Below are 12,781 nucleotides of genomic sequence, written 5' to 3'. Positions count from 1 at the left end.
GTGTGTGTGAGCAGAACCGCAGTAATGGGACTAAAAACAAAGATCTACTTTTGTTCAATCAAATAAAAACATTTACACGTTGTGTAACCATGTTGCCCTCCTATGAAACAGGGCGAGAAAGGGGATTCGAGGATGGAAAATTGTTCCATAAATGTTTTGAGACAGATAAGAAGGACATGAAAGATGAAATTGTCTGGATCAATATAGAAAAAATAATGTTAAGAATGAATGCAATTCAAGTTTTGTTTATTTTTGAGCATTCAAAGCAGCCCTAACATACAAAAATACAATTACAAATAAATGTAATTTATTATATAAAAAGAATGAGACCAGGTACATGGACATCATGTCAATCCAGATGAGTAAAAGCACCACCATATGAGTCCTTTAGGAGTCCTTTAGAGTCCGTTGTAGAGTGGTCTGCAGTGCGGCTCTAGTTTGTCCTCCAGGACGTAGTCCGGCCCACAGACCCAGGGGTCCCCCGTGTCCCACTGCCACTTCTGCAGACTCTGCCTCAGGCTCTCCAGCACGTCGCTGTAGGACGGGTCCGACGCCAGGTTCCTCGTTTCCAGCGGGTCCGTCCTGTGTTGGTGAAGCATTTCATCAAATTCATAAACCGAGAGGACCAGATTTTGTTGACTTGTACTGAGGTCCCTAGAATTAGTGTGACATTACATATTTCTCTCAGGGAAATCTTCTAGAAAATGATTGTGACACGAATGATGATAAAATAAATGACTACCAAAAATAACATTTGTGTGACAAAATACGATATGATACTTATCTATTTTGTAGGCCTATGCTTTTATATAAACTCATCCACCATGTGAACTCTCTAACCTCCCATCAACAAATGCAGAAGACATGACTTTAGTCTCACCACAAGCAACCCTTAAAAACATGGTGGTTGAAAATAATTTCAAAAGGCAGCTACATTTTAAAATTCAAACACATTTCTGTTAGTATTTCAGTCCAAAAAAAAAAGAAATACAGAACTGTGTGGAAGCATCTCACAAAGACTTGTGTCATTTTAACTTTCAGCTGTTGTTCGTGCGTTCTGGTCGCATTAGGTCACAGACAAGCAAAATATGAATTGTATTTTAAGGTAATTTAGTCTATGAAATATCCAGACCAACTGACTAAAACTGTAAAGTTCACCAGTTTTCGTTCATAAAAATCATAATTTCCTTTAGTTTTAGGACACTTTTTCTCCTTTATGGTGCGGGCTTCTGAATATTTCCTTCTGACTAAACGACTCAAATATTAAATCAGAGGGACGTATGTCACCCACCCATCGAGGTCGAGTCTTGTGATCGCTCTTCTTTTGGTCTTTGATCTCTAAGCTCATTTACCAAATGCGAGTGAGATTCATTTGCTATTCACCACGGTGAGCATGTTTCTTCTTCCGAAGCTGAAAACACAACAGACCTGGAGTCGAACAGCTCCCAGCGCTCTCTGTAGTAATACTGCTGCAGGCTCTTGAACCAGTGAGTGGGCTCACTCCGCCGTGTGCGGTTCAGCAGGTCTTGGAAGGTGGGGGACACGTACAGGTCCTGGTCGATGGGGAAAGGCATGCGGTAGTGAAGGTTGTGGAGGAGGTGGTACGCCCCCTGGTGGACGGAGCGGGTCGGGTAATACATGGTGACCTGAAATCAGAACGTCAGCAGTGAAGGCCGTGTGTTCGGTTCTTTTGGTTTGCGAGCGCGGTGATGAGGTCCTGCCCGGAGGCAGCGATACTCACGGACCTCGTGGAGGGACTGGCTGGCGTAGACAGTGTGCCAGCTGCAGGGCTCAGCGATCAGGGCCGGCAGTAAGGAGCGACCGGTGAGGTGGACCGGGGCGGCGGGGTCGCCGGGGAGGCTGTAGGCCGGGTAGGGAACGGAGAACCAGTCCAGAATGGTGGGAGTGATGTCTGCCAAAAAAAAGAAGAGTGTTTTTATTATGTCCTACTGTAAACATCTTTATATTAACACGTGACTGTCCAGTGAAAAACACATATCTCCACATTTGGAGGCTATTTTTCTTCAGATGACTAATAATCTTCCTTTGTTGGTTGAGAAAATTGTCCCACTTTTTAAGCAAAATAAACATTTAAAAAACACATTAGAACCAGGTCTGTTCATATTAGGTGATGAAAGATGACATGATACATGTTTTATGTTAAAGTCTAACATTCACCTACTCGTTATATATGGGGATTATTGACAAAGTAATCATTTATCTTTTTTATTACCTATTTTATCTAAGATCTGCTGCATCATTACAAAGTCTCCCTCTTGTGGCCAATTGAGTACATCAGATGAACACATTGACTTCCCTGTTCATTCATTTGTGTGAGCCAGTGGTTCCCACCCGGGGAACACACATAAGATAAATCTGAGCGGTCACAAAAAATAAGTAAAAAAAGGATGGAGTCATTCTGCAACACGTCTACTTTTTTAGCCTGTAAAAATCGGAGAAAAAAATCACTCTTTGGCTGATCTGCTCGCAACTCATCTCTCACTAAGGCCATAAGCTGTCCTGAGACAGACAGATCACTTAGAAGAAGGCATTGCATCATTATAGAGAGTCATAAACCCAAAAGGTTCGTTTGCCACTGTGAGCTCTGGACACCGGACTCTCAGCGCCGTGGCTGCTGGACTTTATGGTGCATTTTCTCTTTTAAAAGCCTTCCCAACCTCTTTGTGCCATCCATCTCTTACCCAGCAGGCTTACGTAGGCCTGGCTGGTGTCTCCCCATCGCCCCCTGTGCTCTGGAGAGGACACCAGCATTGGCTCTGCTGTCCCGGAGCGATACAGGTTGGTTCTGCCGTTCGGGAAGGGGATGCCGTTATCGGAGCTGTAGATGACCAGAGTGTCGTTCTCATAACCAGCGTCTTTGAGCTCCTGAAGAACCAAACCGATCCCTGCACAGGAAATTCCCACCATTATGGCGCAGTGTTTTACGAGAGTGGCTTTGTCTTTGTTTTGTGCCTTTATTATGTGTCGGTGTTGTTCCATACCTTGGTCCAGCCTGCTCACCGTGGTGTACTGGGCAGCCAAGTCGGCTCGTGCTACAGGTGTGTCCGGCACAAAAGGAGGAACCTGAAGTTGAGGACAGGTCAGATTAATGTGTGTTAGGAGCGCTGACATTATGATTTATGGATAAAAGATTAGGGATTTGTGATTTTGTTTGTTTTATATCAGTATAACAGCATCAGTAGAAGTGTGAATATGAAGTAACAATAAAAATGTACATGTTTACACATGATGGGACATCATGAGAGATCAACAAAATTACATCATTACATTTGCTGCTGTAGAAATATTATAGTTACAATACAATAAATATGTCACAAAATGTTTTGAAACTGGGTGAATAATTAAATAAAATATATGTTTTATATGAATATCTCTACAGCTCAAGATCTTTGTTTTCTGATGAGAGTGGGATTTCTTTATATATTTGAAAACCAAAACTCACTGACCTTCACTTGTTCGGGTGTGTAATACTCGGGTGTCCAGTCGGGTATCGTACCCATCCCCATTTCACCATTCCCAAACTTCTCACAGAAAGCTCCATACTGGGGCTGTGAGTGGCCACACCGGTGTGTGTCATGAAAGGCAACATAGAGGAAAAAAGGCCTCTCGTCGTCTTTTGTATTGTCTTTGTTCTCTTCTTGCTTTCGCCTTTGTTCAAAAGCTTCTTTGTTATGCGTCTTGAAAAACTTGCGGACCAGGAGTTTGATGCGGGTGATGTTCCTCCCCACCTGGAGGACAGAGTTGTTCTCCTCTGTGTACGCAAAATCAAAAGGGTAAACCGACCCAGGACCGACATGCTTCTTTCCAATTATACCTGCGTGATTTAGAGAGGGAAAGGGGATACAATGGGGATTAGAGTGTGTGAGAGGAGGCTTGAAATAAACAGGTCTCTTTTTGACTCACCTGTGTGTACGTTGGCTTGGCTGAGGAGCAGCGGAAGACTTCGCACTCCGTCAAACGAGTTGAAGTGGTGAACACCCTGATGAAGCCCGTACATGCCGTTCTGGTGCTAAAAACACATCAAACCGACTTAAACGCTGTGCCTTCGTGCACAAATGAGAGAGTGTGTGTGTGTGTGTGTACCTGTGGCAGGCCGGTGAGGATGGAGGAGCGGCTGGGGGAGCAGCTGCTGACGGAGGTGAAGGCGTTGCTGAACACCAGGCTACGCTGCGCCAGGGACCGCAGGTGCGGGGTGTGGACCACAGAGTTGTTGTACACCTCCGTCTCAAAACCTGCATCATCGGCTGGAAGATGGGAAAGACACATTTCTGAGCTCTCACACTGTTGTATGTGGATGTTGGACGATAAAACCAGGCTCTCTGTTGTTGTTTCAGTTCATCCCAAAGGTGCTGGACGGGGTGCACAGTGCACAAGTTCTTTCACACCAAGCGGACACAACCATTTATTTTAATGACCTGGCTGAAACTGTTGCTCCACATTGAAGGCATACTGTTGTCATTGTACACTGTAGAATTAGGATCTCTTGTCACCATTTATACAGAGCTGTTTCTGTTATTTTGTCCACCTCACCTATATTGTGGAGGGAAGGCTGAAGACCAGAACCACCTCTGAGGATAAGGCATTAGGATTTATTACAGGAATGTTATGCTGCATTTGTCTTCGATAGGTGTACCGGATAAACTGGTGACTGTATATAATGTCCATCCAGTCCAGTTCAAAAGACATTTGAAGTGATTGAAACTGTCACTACTGGATATAAATGTAAAAGTCCACTGACCAATTATTAGAAGGACATTTCTCTTCTTTGTCTCTCCGATGCAACATGATGCCAAGATGAGAAAAAAAACCTTAAGCAGCATGACGGTGAAGCTGAGCTCTCTTCACGGTGACGCTCGCTTCAGTCTCAGACTCTCTGCTCGTTTGGCTTTGAAACATCTAAAGTGAGCTGAAACACGTACATCCAAGACGTGAAACAAACGAAGTCGTCACAATGAATACCTGAAGTACACACATTAATAACTCGAGTTGTATGTTATAAGCTACATCTTCGTCCGCGTTGGATTTGTTTTCACGTCTTCCGCAAAAAACTTAGACTCCGCCCACTTATGGTCACATGACACGGATCACGTGAGACAGAAAACAGGAACCTGCCTCGGTCCTCAGTGTGTACATTTTAGGAAGTGGTTTCAGAAAAAGCTATGAAATGACCTGAAAATCACAGCAGAACCTAGGAATATAAAAGGAGACAACACCAGATTTAGTAAGAGTTTCTATTATATTCTGTTGTCTTGTTTTTTCTATTTCATTCTATTGTGTTGTTGTTGTTTTTTTGCTTTATCTATTCTATTCTATTCTGTGTAACGTTAATGCTTTCTATTCTATTCTATGTTGTTGTTGTTGTTCTGCTCTAATCTATTTTGTGTTGTTTTTCAGCCGTAATCTATTTTTTTTGGTTATTTTTCTGCTCTATATATTTGTTTTTCTATTTCATTTTATTGTCATGTCTTAATTACTTTATTTCTGTTTGTTCCCTTCACACCGCTCACCATTTAAATCATTCTTGATTTTTCGTTTTGCCAATGTAACACCGTATTGTTGTGGAATATAACGGCTTTTGTATCGTAAACACATATCAGGATACAAGAGATAAATACAACATTACAGTATAATAATGTAAGATGAAGCTACTGGTAACTCACTTGACACTGTGGTATAAGGGGGTATGCATTTGTGAGAGAGTTTTATGGCCTAAGGTAATTGAAGGAAAACGTTGTGGCTCTTGTAAAACAGTCCCTGGTGGGACACACAGGTGCGCACAGCACTCACCTGTCACCTGACCGTCATATGATTATAAAGACCGTAAAGCTTGTTGAGGGCAATGTTCACAGAAATACATATAGAATATCAGTTATCAGATGACCCGGAAGCTTGCAAGTTAGTTGACTTAAAAATTGTTTTCTTGTGTCACTATACACAGATCACATCATGCATTTGCAGATACGACGTCCCCTTTCTTTGATGTGTCGTGTGTTTATCCAGAAAAACACACAGAAAAACTGACACATGCACGCACACAGAGCACTTTGTTGTGTTTCCCTGAATGCCGTGCCTCTGGGTAAAGAGGAGGCAGAACAAGCTGCACTCTCCAAAATCTGATGAATGACATATAAAGCAGAGGAGGAAACTTAATCACTTTGTGTAAGTGTCTTTTTGCTTTCTCAACCTGCTATTAATGCGCATCTTAAATGTCACTGTATCTTTGTACACTTGTTGCTGTCTCATCATCCTCATTATCCTCCTCTCCAGGTTCTCCTTCCTCAGCTCCAATAGCTGTGCAATGGATCGGTCTCTTTTGGGCAGACTGTCAGGCTGCTGCTCCTCCGGCACCCTGAAGGCCTGGCTGCCCATCCTTTCCTGGCTGCCGAGGTACAATCTGAAGTGGCTTCAGATGGATCTGCTTGCAGGCCTCACCGTCGGGCTGACGACTGTACCGCAGGCGCTGGCTTACGCTGAAGTAGCCGGCCTCCCTGTGCAGGTGACTCCTCTGGGTTTGTTTGTGAAGGTTCATCCTCTTGAGCTTTCAGTTACTTTATATTCAATCACAAACTTGTTCAAATCTTCTTCCTCTGGTATCCTTTATTTGGAGTCGCATTACCTTCCACACAGCTGATCCTGTCGTCCCACAAAACATCCAGAAACAGTAACACGAACAGCAGAAGAGAACAAGTCCATGTGTTTTGTCTCCTCGTCTCAACTGCAGAGTTGAAATCATGATGGTGTCTATCAATAACATCCTGTATTGTTCTGTTCAATTTGAACTGATTGCTTTCACTTAAAGATCATCATCTTTATTTATTTATTGTGACAGCTGAAACCATTGATTGAATGACAGAATTTCTTTTGCATTATTGTGAGTTTAACATTCACAGCAGATTCATGTGGAAAAGAAGGTTTACAGTGTCTTATTTTTAAGTGGAGAGGTGGTTCAATCAGTAATTAAAATCAATCTAACAGCATTTCTCTCCACAGTTCGGACTCTACTCTTCCTTCATGGGGGGGTTCATCTACACTCTCCTGGGGACGTCCAAGGATGTGACACTGGGTCCCACGGCCATCATGTCCCTGCTGTGTTTCTCCGTGGTGGGGGGTCAGCCCCACCGAGCCGTGCTGCTCAGCCTGCTCTGTGGACTCATCCAGGCGGGGATGGCTTTACTGAGATTAGGTGACTAGAGCAGGGCTGCTGAGGTCAAGTGGAAACCTTTGGTGGCATCTATTTTTTAAGGGGGTGGGTTACTAATGTAGTTGCATGAGCAGAGTCAAACAAATGTACTTATAAAAAATGTTTGTTTTTTTGCCCAAGAGTAAGAGTATTTTAGTGTTACATCTTCCAGTCGGTAAAAGGAAGTGTTAGCTCTGGATCAAATCTGATACAACAGCATTAGAGTATTAGAAAAGGGATATAGATACATGTTAGAGACTGTGAGGAAACCGGAGGTTAGTTTGTGTCGGCGGGAAAGCAACTTCCTACCACCACATCTATGACTTCCTCTGCTTAACCACACACACTTTCTGTGAAGTCTGTTGATCTCTCAACCATTTTAGTTTTATTTTTCTTTGGATTAATGCCAGTGTCATCGCCCAGTAAATCATGCATTGCATTGCTTGTCTTCTGCAGGTTTCCTGCTGGACTTCATCTCTTTCCCTGTTATAAAAGGCTTCACTTGTGCTGCTGCGGTAACTATTGGCTTCGGCCAGGTCAAGGTGAGAGTTAAACACATCTACAGAAACACCAGGTACCAGTTCCTGTCCTCAATACCACACATGTCTAAAATATGTATGAGGTCATTCAGAAATGGTGTCTCCATTGGATAGTTTGTCCAACAGAGACAAACAAAGAGCCTTTAGAATAAGAGATCCTTTAGAAGTTGTGTGCGTCTTAATAGGAAAGAATACATTTTATTATATTTTCAACTGTTAAGGTAGCGTCCAGCATCAGTTTGGCTCCACATCAGAACCCAGCAAGGTCTTGTTCATATGAAGGTGCATCACGGAGGAGCATTTTGATTTGAGATTCATGTTGATCTGGGAAACAGCTGAACTATTTATTGTATTTAAAGTGGCACCATTAACATTGAAAAAAATAATTAACACATCTTTCTCTTATCACACCCGTGTTACATAATAATATACAAAGGGGGTTCACTGCTGCAGCCTCACTTGGTTTGGTATGACCAGCAGTTTACTGAATTGATGGTTTTTCCTCTTGAGCCACTTTTAGCATTCATCTTCATCCTGTCATTGTCACTTGTGTGACAAGCGACAGGTACATAGATTCACTTTTAACTGGGACCCCAAAACCTTACTGCTGCTTCCACAGTTTTTATTCATAAAGAATAAAGATTTACTCCCCTGTGCCAAATATATAAACTGAACGAATATAAATAAAAGAGCATTTGATTGATTTGTGTGTGTAAACCCACTGTGTTCATTCGACCAGATCTCAACTCTTCTCTGTGTCAGTAGTTTAGTCAGTAGCTGATGGTGGTCCCATTGGTTTTGTATCCAGAATATTCTGGGACTCCAGGGCGTTCCTCACGAGTTCTTCCTGGAGGTTTACTACACCTTCTACAAAATCCCAGAGGCCAGGATAGGCGATGTGGTGCTGGGCCTGCTTTGTCTCGCTCTGCTGGTCATGTTGCTGTTTATGAAGACGACTCTGGGCTCGGAGGACGCGCCCACCTGCTCCAGGGTCGCAAGGAAACTAGTGTGGACCGTTGCTACCGGTCAGTACCTGTGTGGTTGTGACCATGCGTCTGTGAGTGTGTTATGTGCTTGTCCTCTTCAAATGTACGGACAACAATGACGGAGGAAGAATTAAGAGATATTAATATCCTGTGGACTAGTGGATAGCACTCTCGTCTTACAGCAAGAGAGGCCCTGGTTTGTATCCCGGTCTGGGTGGTCCCTCTGTCAGGAGTTTGTATGTTCTCCTCGTGTCAACGTGGGTTGCCTCTAGGTTCTCAGGCTTCCTCCCACAGTCTAAAGACATGCAGCCCAGGTTAATTGGACTCTAAATGCCCGAATGTGAATGTTTGTCTCTCTTTATGTACTCTGTGATAGATTTAGGGTGTACCATGCCTTCGGCCAATGTCAGCTGGGATCGGCTGCAGCGCTCCTGCGACCCTAAAATAGGATGAGCGGTTTGGATGATCGATGGAGTGGTAGTCCAAGCTACAGATATCTTTATCCTCATCATTTTGTTCATGTCTTCTCTGTCGTGGTCAGTGCGTAACGCTCTTGTGGTCGTGGCTGCATCCTTCGTCGCATTTTCCTGGAACGCTTACGGCTATCCTGTGTTTACGGTCACTGGGGAGACTTCCCGGGGGCTCCCGCCGTTCAGACCTCCACCCACCTCAGACACCACAGCCAACGGCACTGTCGTCTCCTTCGGAGAGATCGTACAGGTAAGGAGCAGAGAGACGATGCTGCTTTCACTTCCACGAAAGCTTTCACAAGCGGAGCAGCTGAGCAGCCATTCCTTCTCTCTGTGTATTTCGTGCAGGGCTTTGGAGGAGGGCTCGCTGTCATTCCCTTCATGGGTCTGTTGGAAAGCATTGCGATTGCTAAAGCTTTTGGTAAGTGTTTTTAGCCACGCTAGTCATGAATGGATGGCCACGTTGGTCTGACAGTTGGTCCTGACTGAACTATCGCAACAACTGTCAGAGAAAGTCACATTACATTTCCTCAGAGGATGATTTAATTAACTATTGGATGGATTATATTTAGTACAGAAATCCATGTCCCATTCAGAATGACTTGACTTTGGTGATCCCATACATTTTCCACTAGGGCCATTCATCTGGCCATTTATAATTTGTTTATTACAAGATATCTGTAGAATTAATGACATCCCGTCCGCCACAGCTGTACGGGATGTACGTTTTGTTTCAATCACCAACTAACATCGTGAAAATGGGAAATATGTAACTGCTAATCATCATCAGCCTGACAGCATTGTCACTGTGAACGTGTTAGCATTCAGCTCAAAGCACCACCATAGAGCTGCTCGCATATAGCTGGAGACTTTTTAGCTCCTTCAAAAAGTCACAATGAGTTTCACCAAAACCACCAATTCGCAATAAATAAATCAAGGCAGCTAAAGAATGAGTGTTTCATCAGACTTTGGACTTATTTTAACTCACTGTTTCTCCTCAGCCAGTCAGAACGACTACAGAATTGATGCCAACCAAGAGCTGCTGGCAATGGGTGTGACCAACATCATGGGCTCCTTTGTGTCAGCCTACCCTGTCACTGGCAGCTTTGGGAGGTGTGTGTTTACGTGCGAGAGCGAGTGAGAGAGAGCTCAGTTGTCCAACATTCAGTGTCATGTTTTCTCCTCTCATCCAGGACAGCAGTGAACTCCCAGACGGGTGTTTGCACTCCAGCTGGAGGGATCGTCACCAGTGAGCCCTGACTTCCTTTCACTGTTTCTCTTCTGCCCTCTTGTGGCGATACACACTTCTCTACGTCCTTGTTGATTCCTTCTCTCTCTCTCTCTCTCTCTCTCTCTCTCTCTCTCTCTGTCTCATGTTGTCATGGAGGTCAGAGGTGAAATGGAATAAGGAAGAGAGACACCATTCATCTTAAACAGAGGCAACACGGCATGAGGGCATCAGAGACAAACAAATAGATGATTCATATTATAGTCTTAAAATAATAGCCTCTTCAGGTTTTAAACCATATGCACATCACCCCGAAGACCAGAAGGATGTTTTGGGGCAACAACTTGATGGACTGTTAAAACTGTGCTTTTTTGGTTCAATTCAACATCACAAAACACAAAGAAAACGTATTATTTTATTGTTTATTTTTGCATTTTAAATAATCTCTGGAACAATAAAAAAGCATATTTTCCTATTATTATGCGACTTTCAATTGTCTTTCTCCTTCTCTCTCTCTCTCCCTCTCTCTCTCTCTCTCTCTCTCTCTCTCTCTCTCTCTCTCTCTCTCTCTCTCTGTTTCCCTCTCCCTCTCTCTCTCTCTCAATGTGTTTAGTTTTAATTTCTTCTGAGTCTGTGCATTTGTCTTAGTTTGGAGTCCCTCTAAACCTCTCTCTTGTTTTTTCAGGTGTGGTCGTGTTGCTTTCCTTGGCGTTCCTCATGCCGGCCTTCTACTACATCCCAAAAGCCTCTCTAGCTGCTGTTATCATCTGCGCGGTAGCTCCCATGGTGGATTATCACGTCGTCGCCAAGATGTGGAAGATACGTAGTAGGTGTCCTCTGTGTCTCGCATGTATTTGTTTGTTTATTTGTGGCCTAATGCTCGTCTGCTTCCCACAGAGCTGGATCTGCTGCCGTTTGCTGTGACGTTCCTGATGAGTTTCTGGCAGGTGCAGTACGGCATCGTAGGCGGTGTCGCTGTATCTGGAGCTCTGCTGCTGTACAACACGGCAAGACCACCAATAAAGGTAATATTCTGCACAGGACAGTGAGTGTGACACTATAAGGAAGACACTCATATGTTTGTTTTATGTAAAGATAAAAAAAGTAACTTGTTTGGGTTCGAGGCATCGTTTCAGGACATGAGTAGTCCTCGTGCATCTTTTTGCATGAACACTGTGAACATCATAAAATCTTAACTATCAAACTGTAAAAGAGTAGCAGCGTCTGTGTTTACGTCATGTTCCTGTTGTTGCAGGTGTCTGATCACGGTGTGCTAGTGATGGAGTTGGGCAATGGACTGAGTTTTCCTGCCACAGAGTATCTCAGCCACATCATACACACTCAGGCTCTGCAGGGTTTGTTTGATAGTCTCTCTTTGTTTTCAAGGACCTTCTCTCTTTCTGATTTTACTCTCATTCGCTCACCTGTCCTTCTCCTGTCTAACATGTCTCCCTAGCATCTCCTCCGCGGTCAGTGGTCCTGGATTGCCATCATGTCAGCATCATAGATTACACAGTGATCAGCGAGCTCAGAGACCTGCTGAGGCAGTTCCGCCTGCGAGAAGTGAAGCTGCTCTTTTGCAGATTGCAGGTATGCCTTTTTGTTTGAATTTTATAATTTGGAAATGCCAGAATTTAGTGGTTATAACAAACACAGCAAAATGTATGTTGGTCCCTCTGTTTTTATCTCACACCCTCTGTATCTGTGTGCTCCCACCTTTAGCTCTCTGTTCTGGAGGTTCTCCTCGCAGCTGATCTGCAGGGCTTCAGGTATACAGACAGCGTGGAGGCGGCGCTGCAGATGGAGTCGGAGAGCTTGAACACTGATCAGTGACAATATCGCGTTTTCAAGTTGAAAAGGGATGAACTCTACCTCCAAAAACTGATGAACATTACCGTCGCAGCATTGGACCAGAAGTCTAATGCTGTGTTTTATGGCATTTGATATTCTCTTGAGGGACATTATGCTTTTTGTGTGAATGAGGATGTAATGAGAGAAATACAGAGAACTCCCTCTGTTACATAGCTAGAGGGGATCTTCAAGGGACCAAATCTGAATTTACACAATGGGAATAGTGACTTTAATAATGAACAAAGCAAAGATAACACCTGTTCCACCTGTCAATATATATTTGGCTATTTAAAAGGAAATTGTGATTGTCTTATTTTTTTCTTGTTGGTGTCATCATAATGCCAAATATTAAGAGTGATTTATAAATGGACAAGCAGCATTGAGCCCCGAGCCCTTTAAGGCTTCAGTGACATCTGTTCAAGTAGTCATATGAACCCCAAATTAATTCTAAAACTTGTGTTTCAGAATTTATTCCCTTTCAAAAGGGAGAAAAGTCAATCGCCAAA

At 43.5% G+C, this 12,781-nt stretch overlaps 2 protein-coding genes across 2 annotated transcripts; one reads left to right on the top strand and one right to left on the bottom strand.

Moving 5' to 3' along the window:
* Positions 1-295: 295 nt before the first annotated feature.
* sgsh (N-sulfoglucosamine sulfohydrolase (sulfamidase)) lies at positions 296-5,048 on the bottom strand. Its single transcript, XM_068592583.1, has 9 exons — positions 4,760-5,048; positions 4,105-4,265; positions 3,925-4,030; positions 3,468-3,835; positions 3,003-3,084; positions 2,703-2,906; positions 1,746-1,912; positions 1,429-1,646; positions 296-582 (listed from the first exon to the last, which is right to left on the bottom strand). Exons 1-9 carry the CDS (start codon positions 4,839-4,841, stop codon positions 399-401), a joined length of 1,572 nt encoding a protein of 523 aa, XP_068448684.1. The 5' UTR covers positions 4,842-5,048; the 3' UTR covers positions 296-398.
* Positions 5,049-5,130: 82 nt separating this feature from the next.
* Positions 5,131-12,419, top strand: slc26a11 (solute carrier family 26 member 11). The gene is made up of 15 exons (XM_068592581.1): positions 5,131-5,242; positions 5,960-6,180; positions 6,289-6,517; positions 7,012-7,204; positions 7,658-7,743; positions 8,549-8,765; positions 9,268-9,446; positions 9,545-9,617; positions 10,198-10,309; positions 10,390-10,445; positions 11,110-11,250; positions 11,322-11,449; positions 11,680-11,779; positions 11,881-12,014; positions 12,147-12,419. Exons 3-15 carry the CDS (start codon positions 6,320-6,322, stop codon positions 12,255-12,257), a joined length of 1,728 nt encoding a protein of 575 aa, XP_068448682.1. The 5' UTR covers positions 5,131-5,242; positions 5,960-6,180; positions 6,289-6,319; the 3' UTR covers positions 12,258-12,419.
* The last annotated feature ends 362 nt before the right edge of the window (positions 12,420-12,781 follow it).

This window comes from Clinocottus analis, unplaced genomic scaffold, assembly GCF_023055335.1.
Source record: "Clinocottus analis isolate CAN_PGR_092001 unplaced genomic scaffold, fCliAna1.0.p SCAF_27, whole genome shotgun sequence".
Classification (NCBI taxonomy): Eukaryota; Metazoa; Chordata; class Actinopteri; order Perciformes; family Cottidae; genus Clinocottus; species Clinocottus analis.
This window is presented reverse-complemented; position numbering and strand designations above follow the sequence as displayed.

Bases quoted from the DNA above. Each gene is read 5' to 3' on its own strand.
- sgsh (XM_068592583.1), bottom strand. From the start codon at position 4,841: ATGCTGCTTAAGGTTTTTTTTCTCATCTTGGCATCATGTTGCATCGGA. The intron at 4,031-4,104 runs GTACACACACAC...ATGTGTTTTTAG, and splicing joins TCCTCACCGGCCTGCCACAG to CACCAGAACGGCATGTACGG. The intron at 3,836-3,924 runs GTGAGTCAAAAA...TAAATCACGCAG, and splicing joins CCAAGCCAACGTACACACAG to GTATAATTGGAAAGAAGCAT.
- slc26a11 (XM_068592581.1), top strand. From the start codon at position 6,320: ATGGATCGGTCTCTTTTGGGCAGACTGTCAGGCTGCTGCTCCTCCGGC. The intron at 10,310-10,389 runs GTGTGTGTTTAC...CCTCTCATCCAG, and splicing joins GTCACTGGCAGCTTTGGGAG to GACAGCAGTGAACTCCCAGA. The intron at 11,251-11,321 runs GTAGGTGTCCTC...TGCTTCCCACAG, and splicing joins CAAGATGTGGAAGATACGTA to AGCTGGATCTGCTGCCGTTT.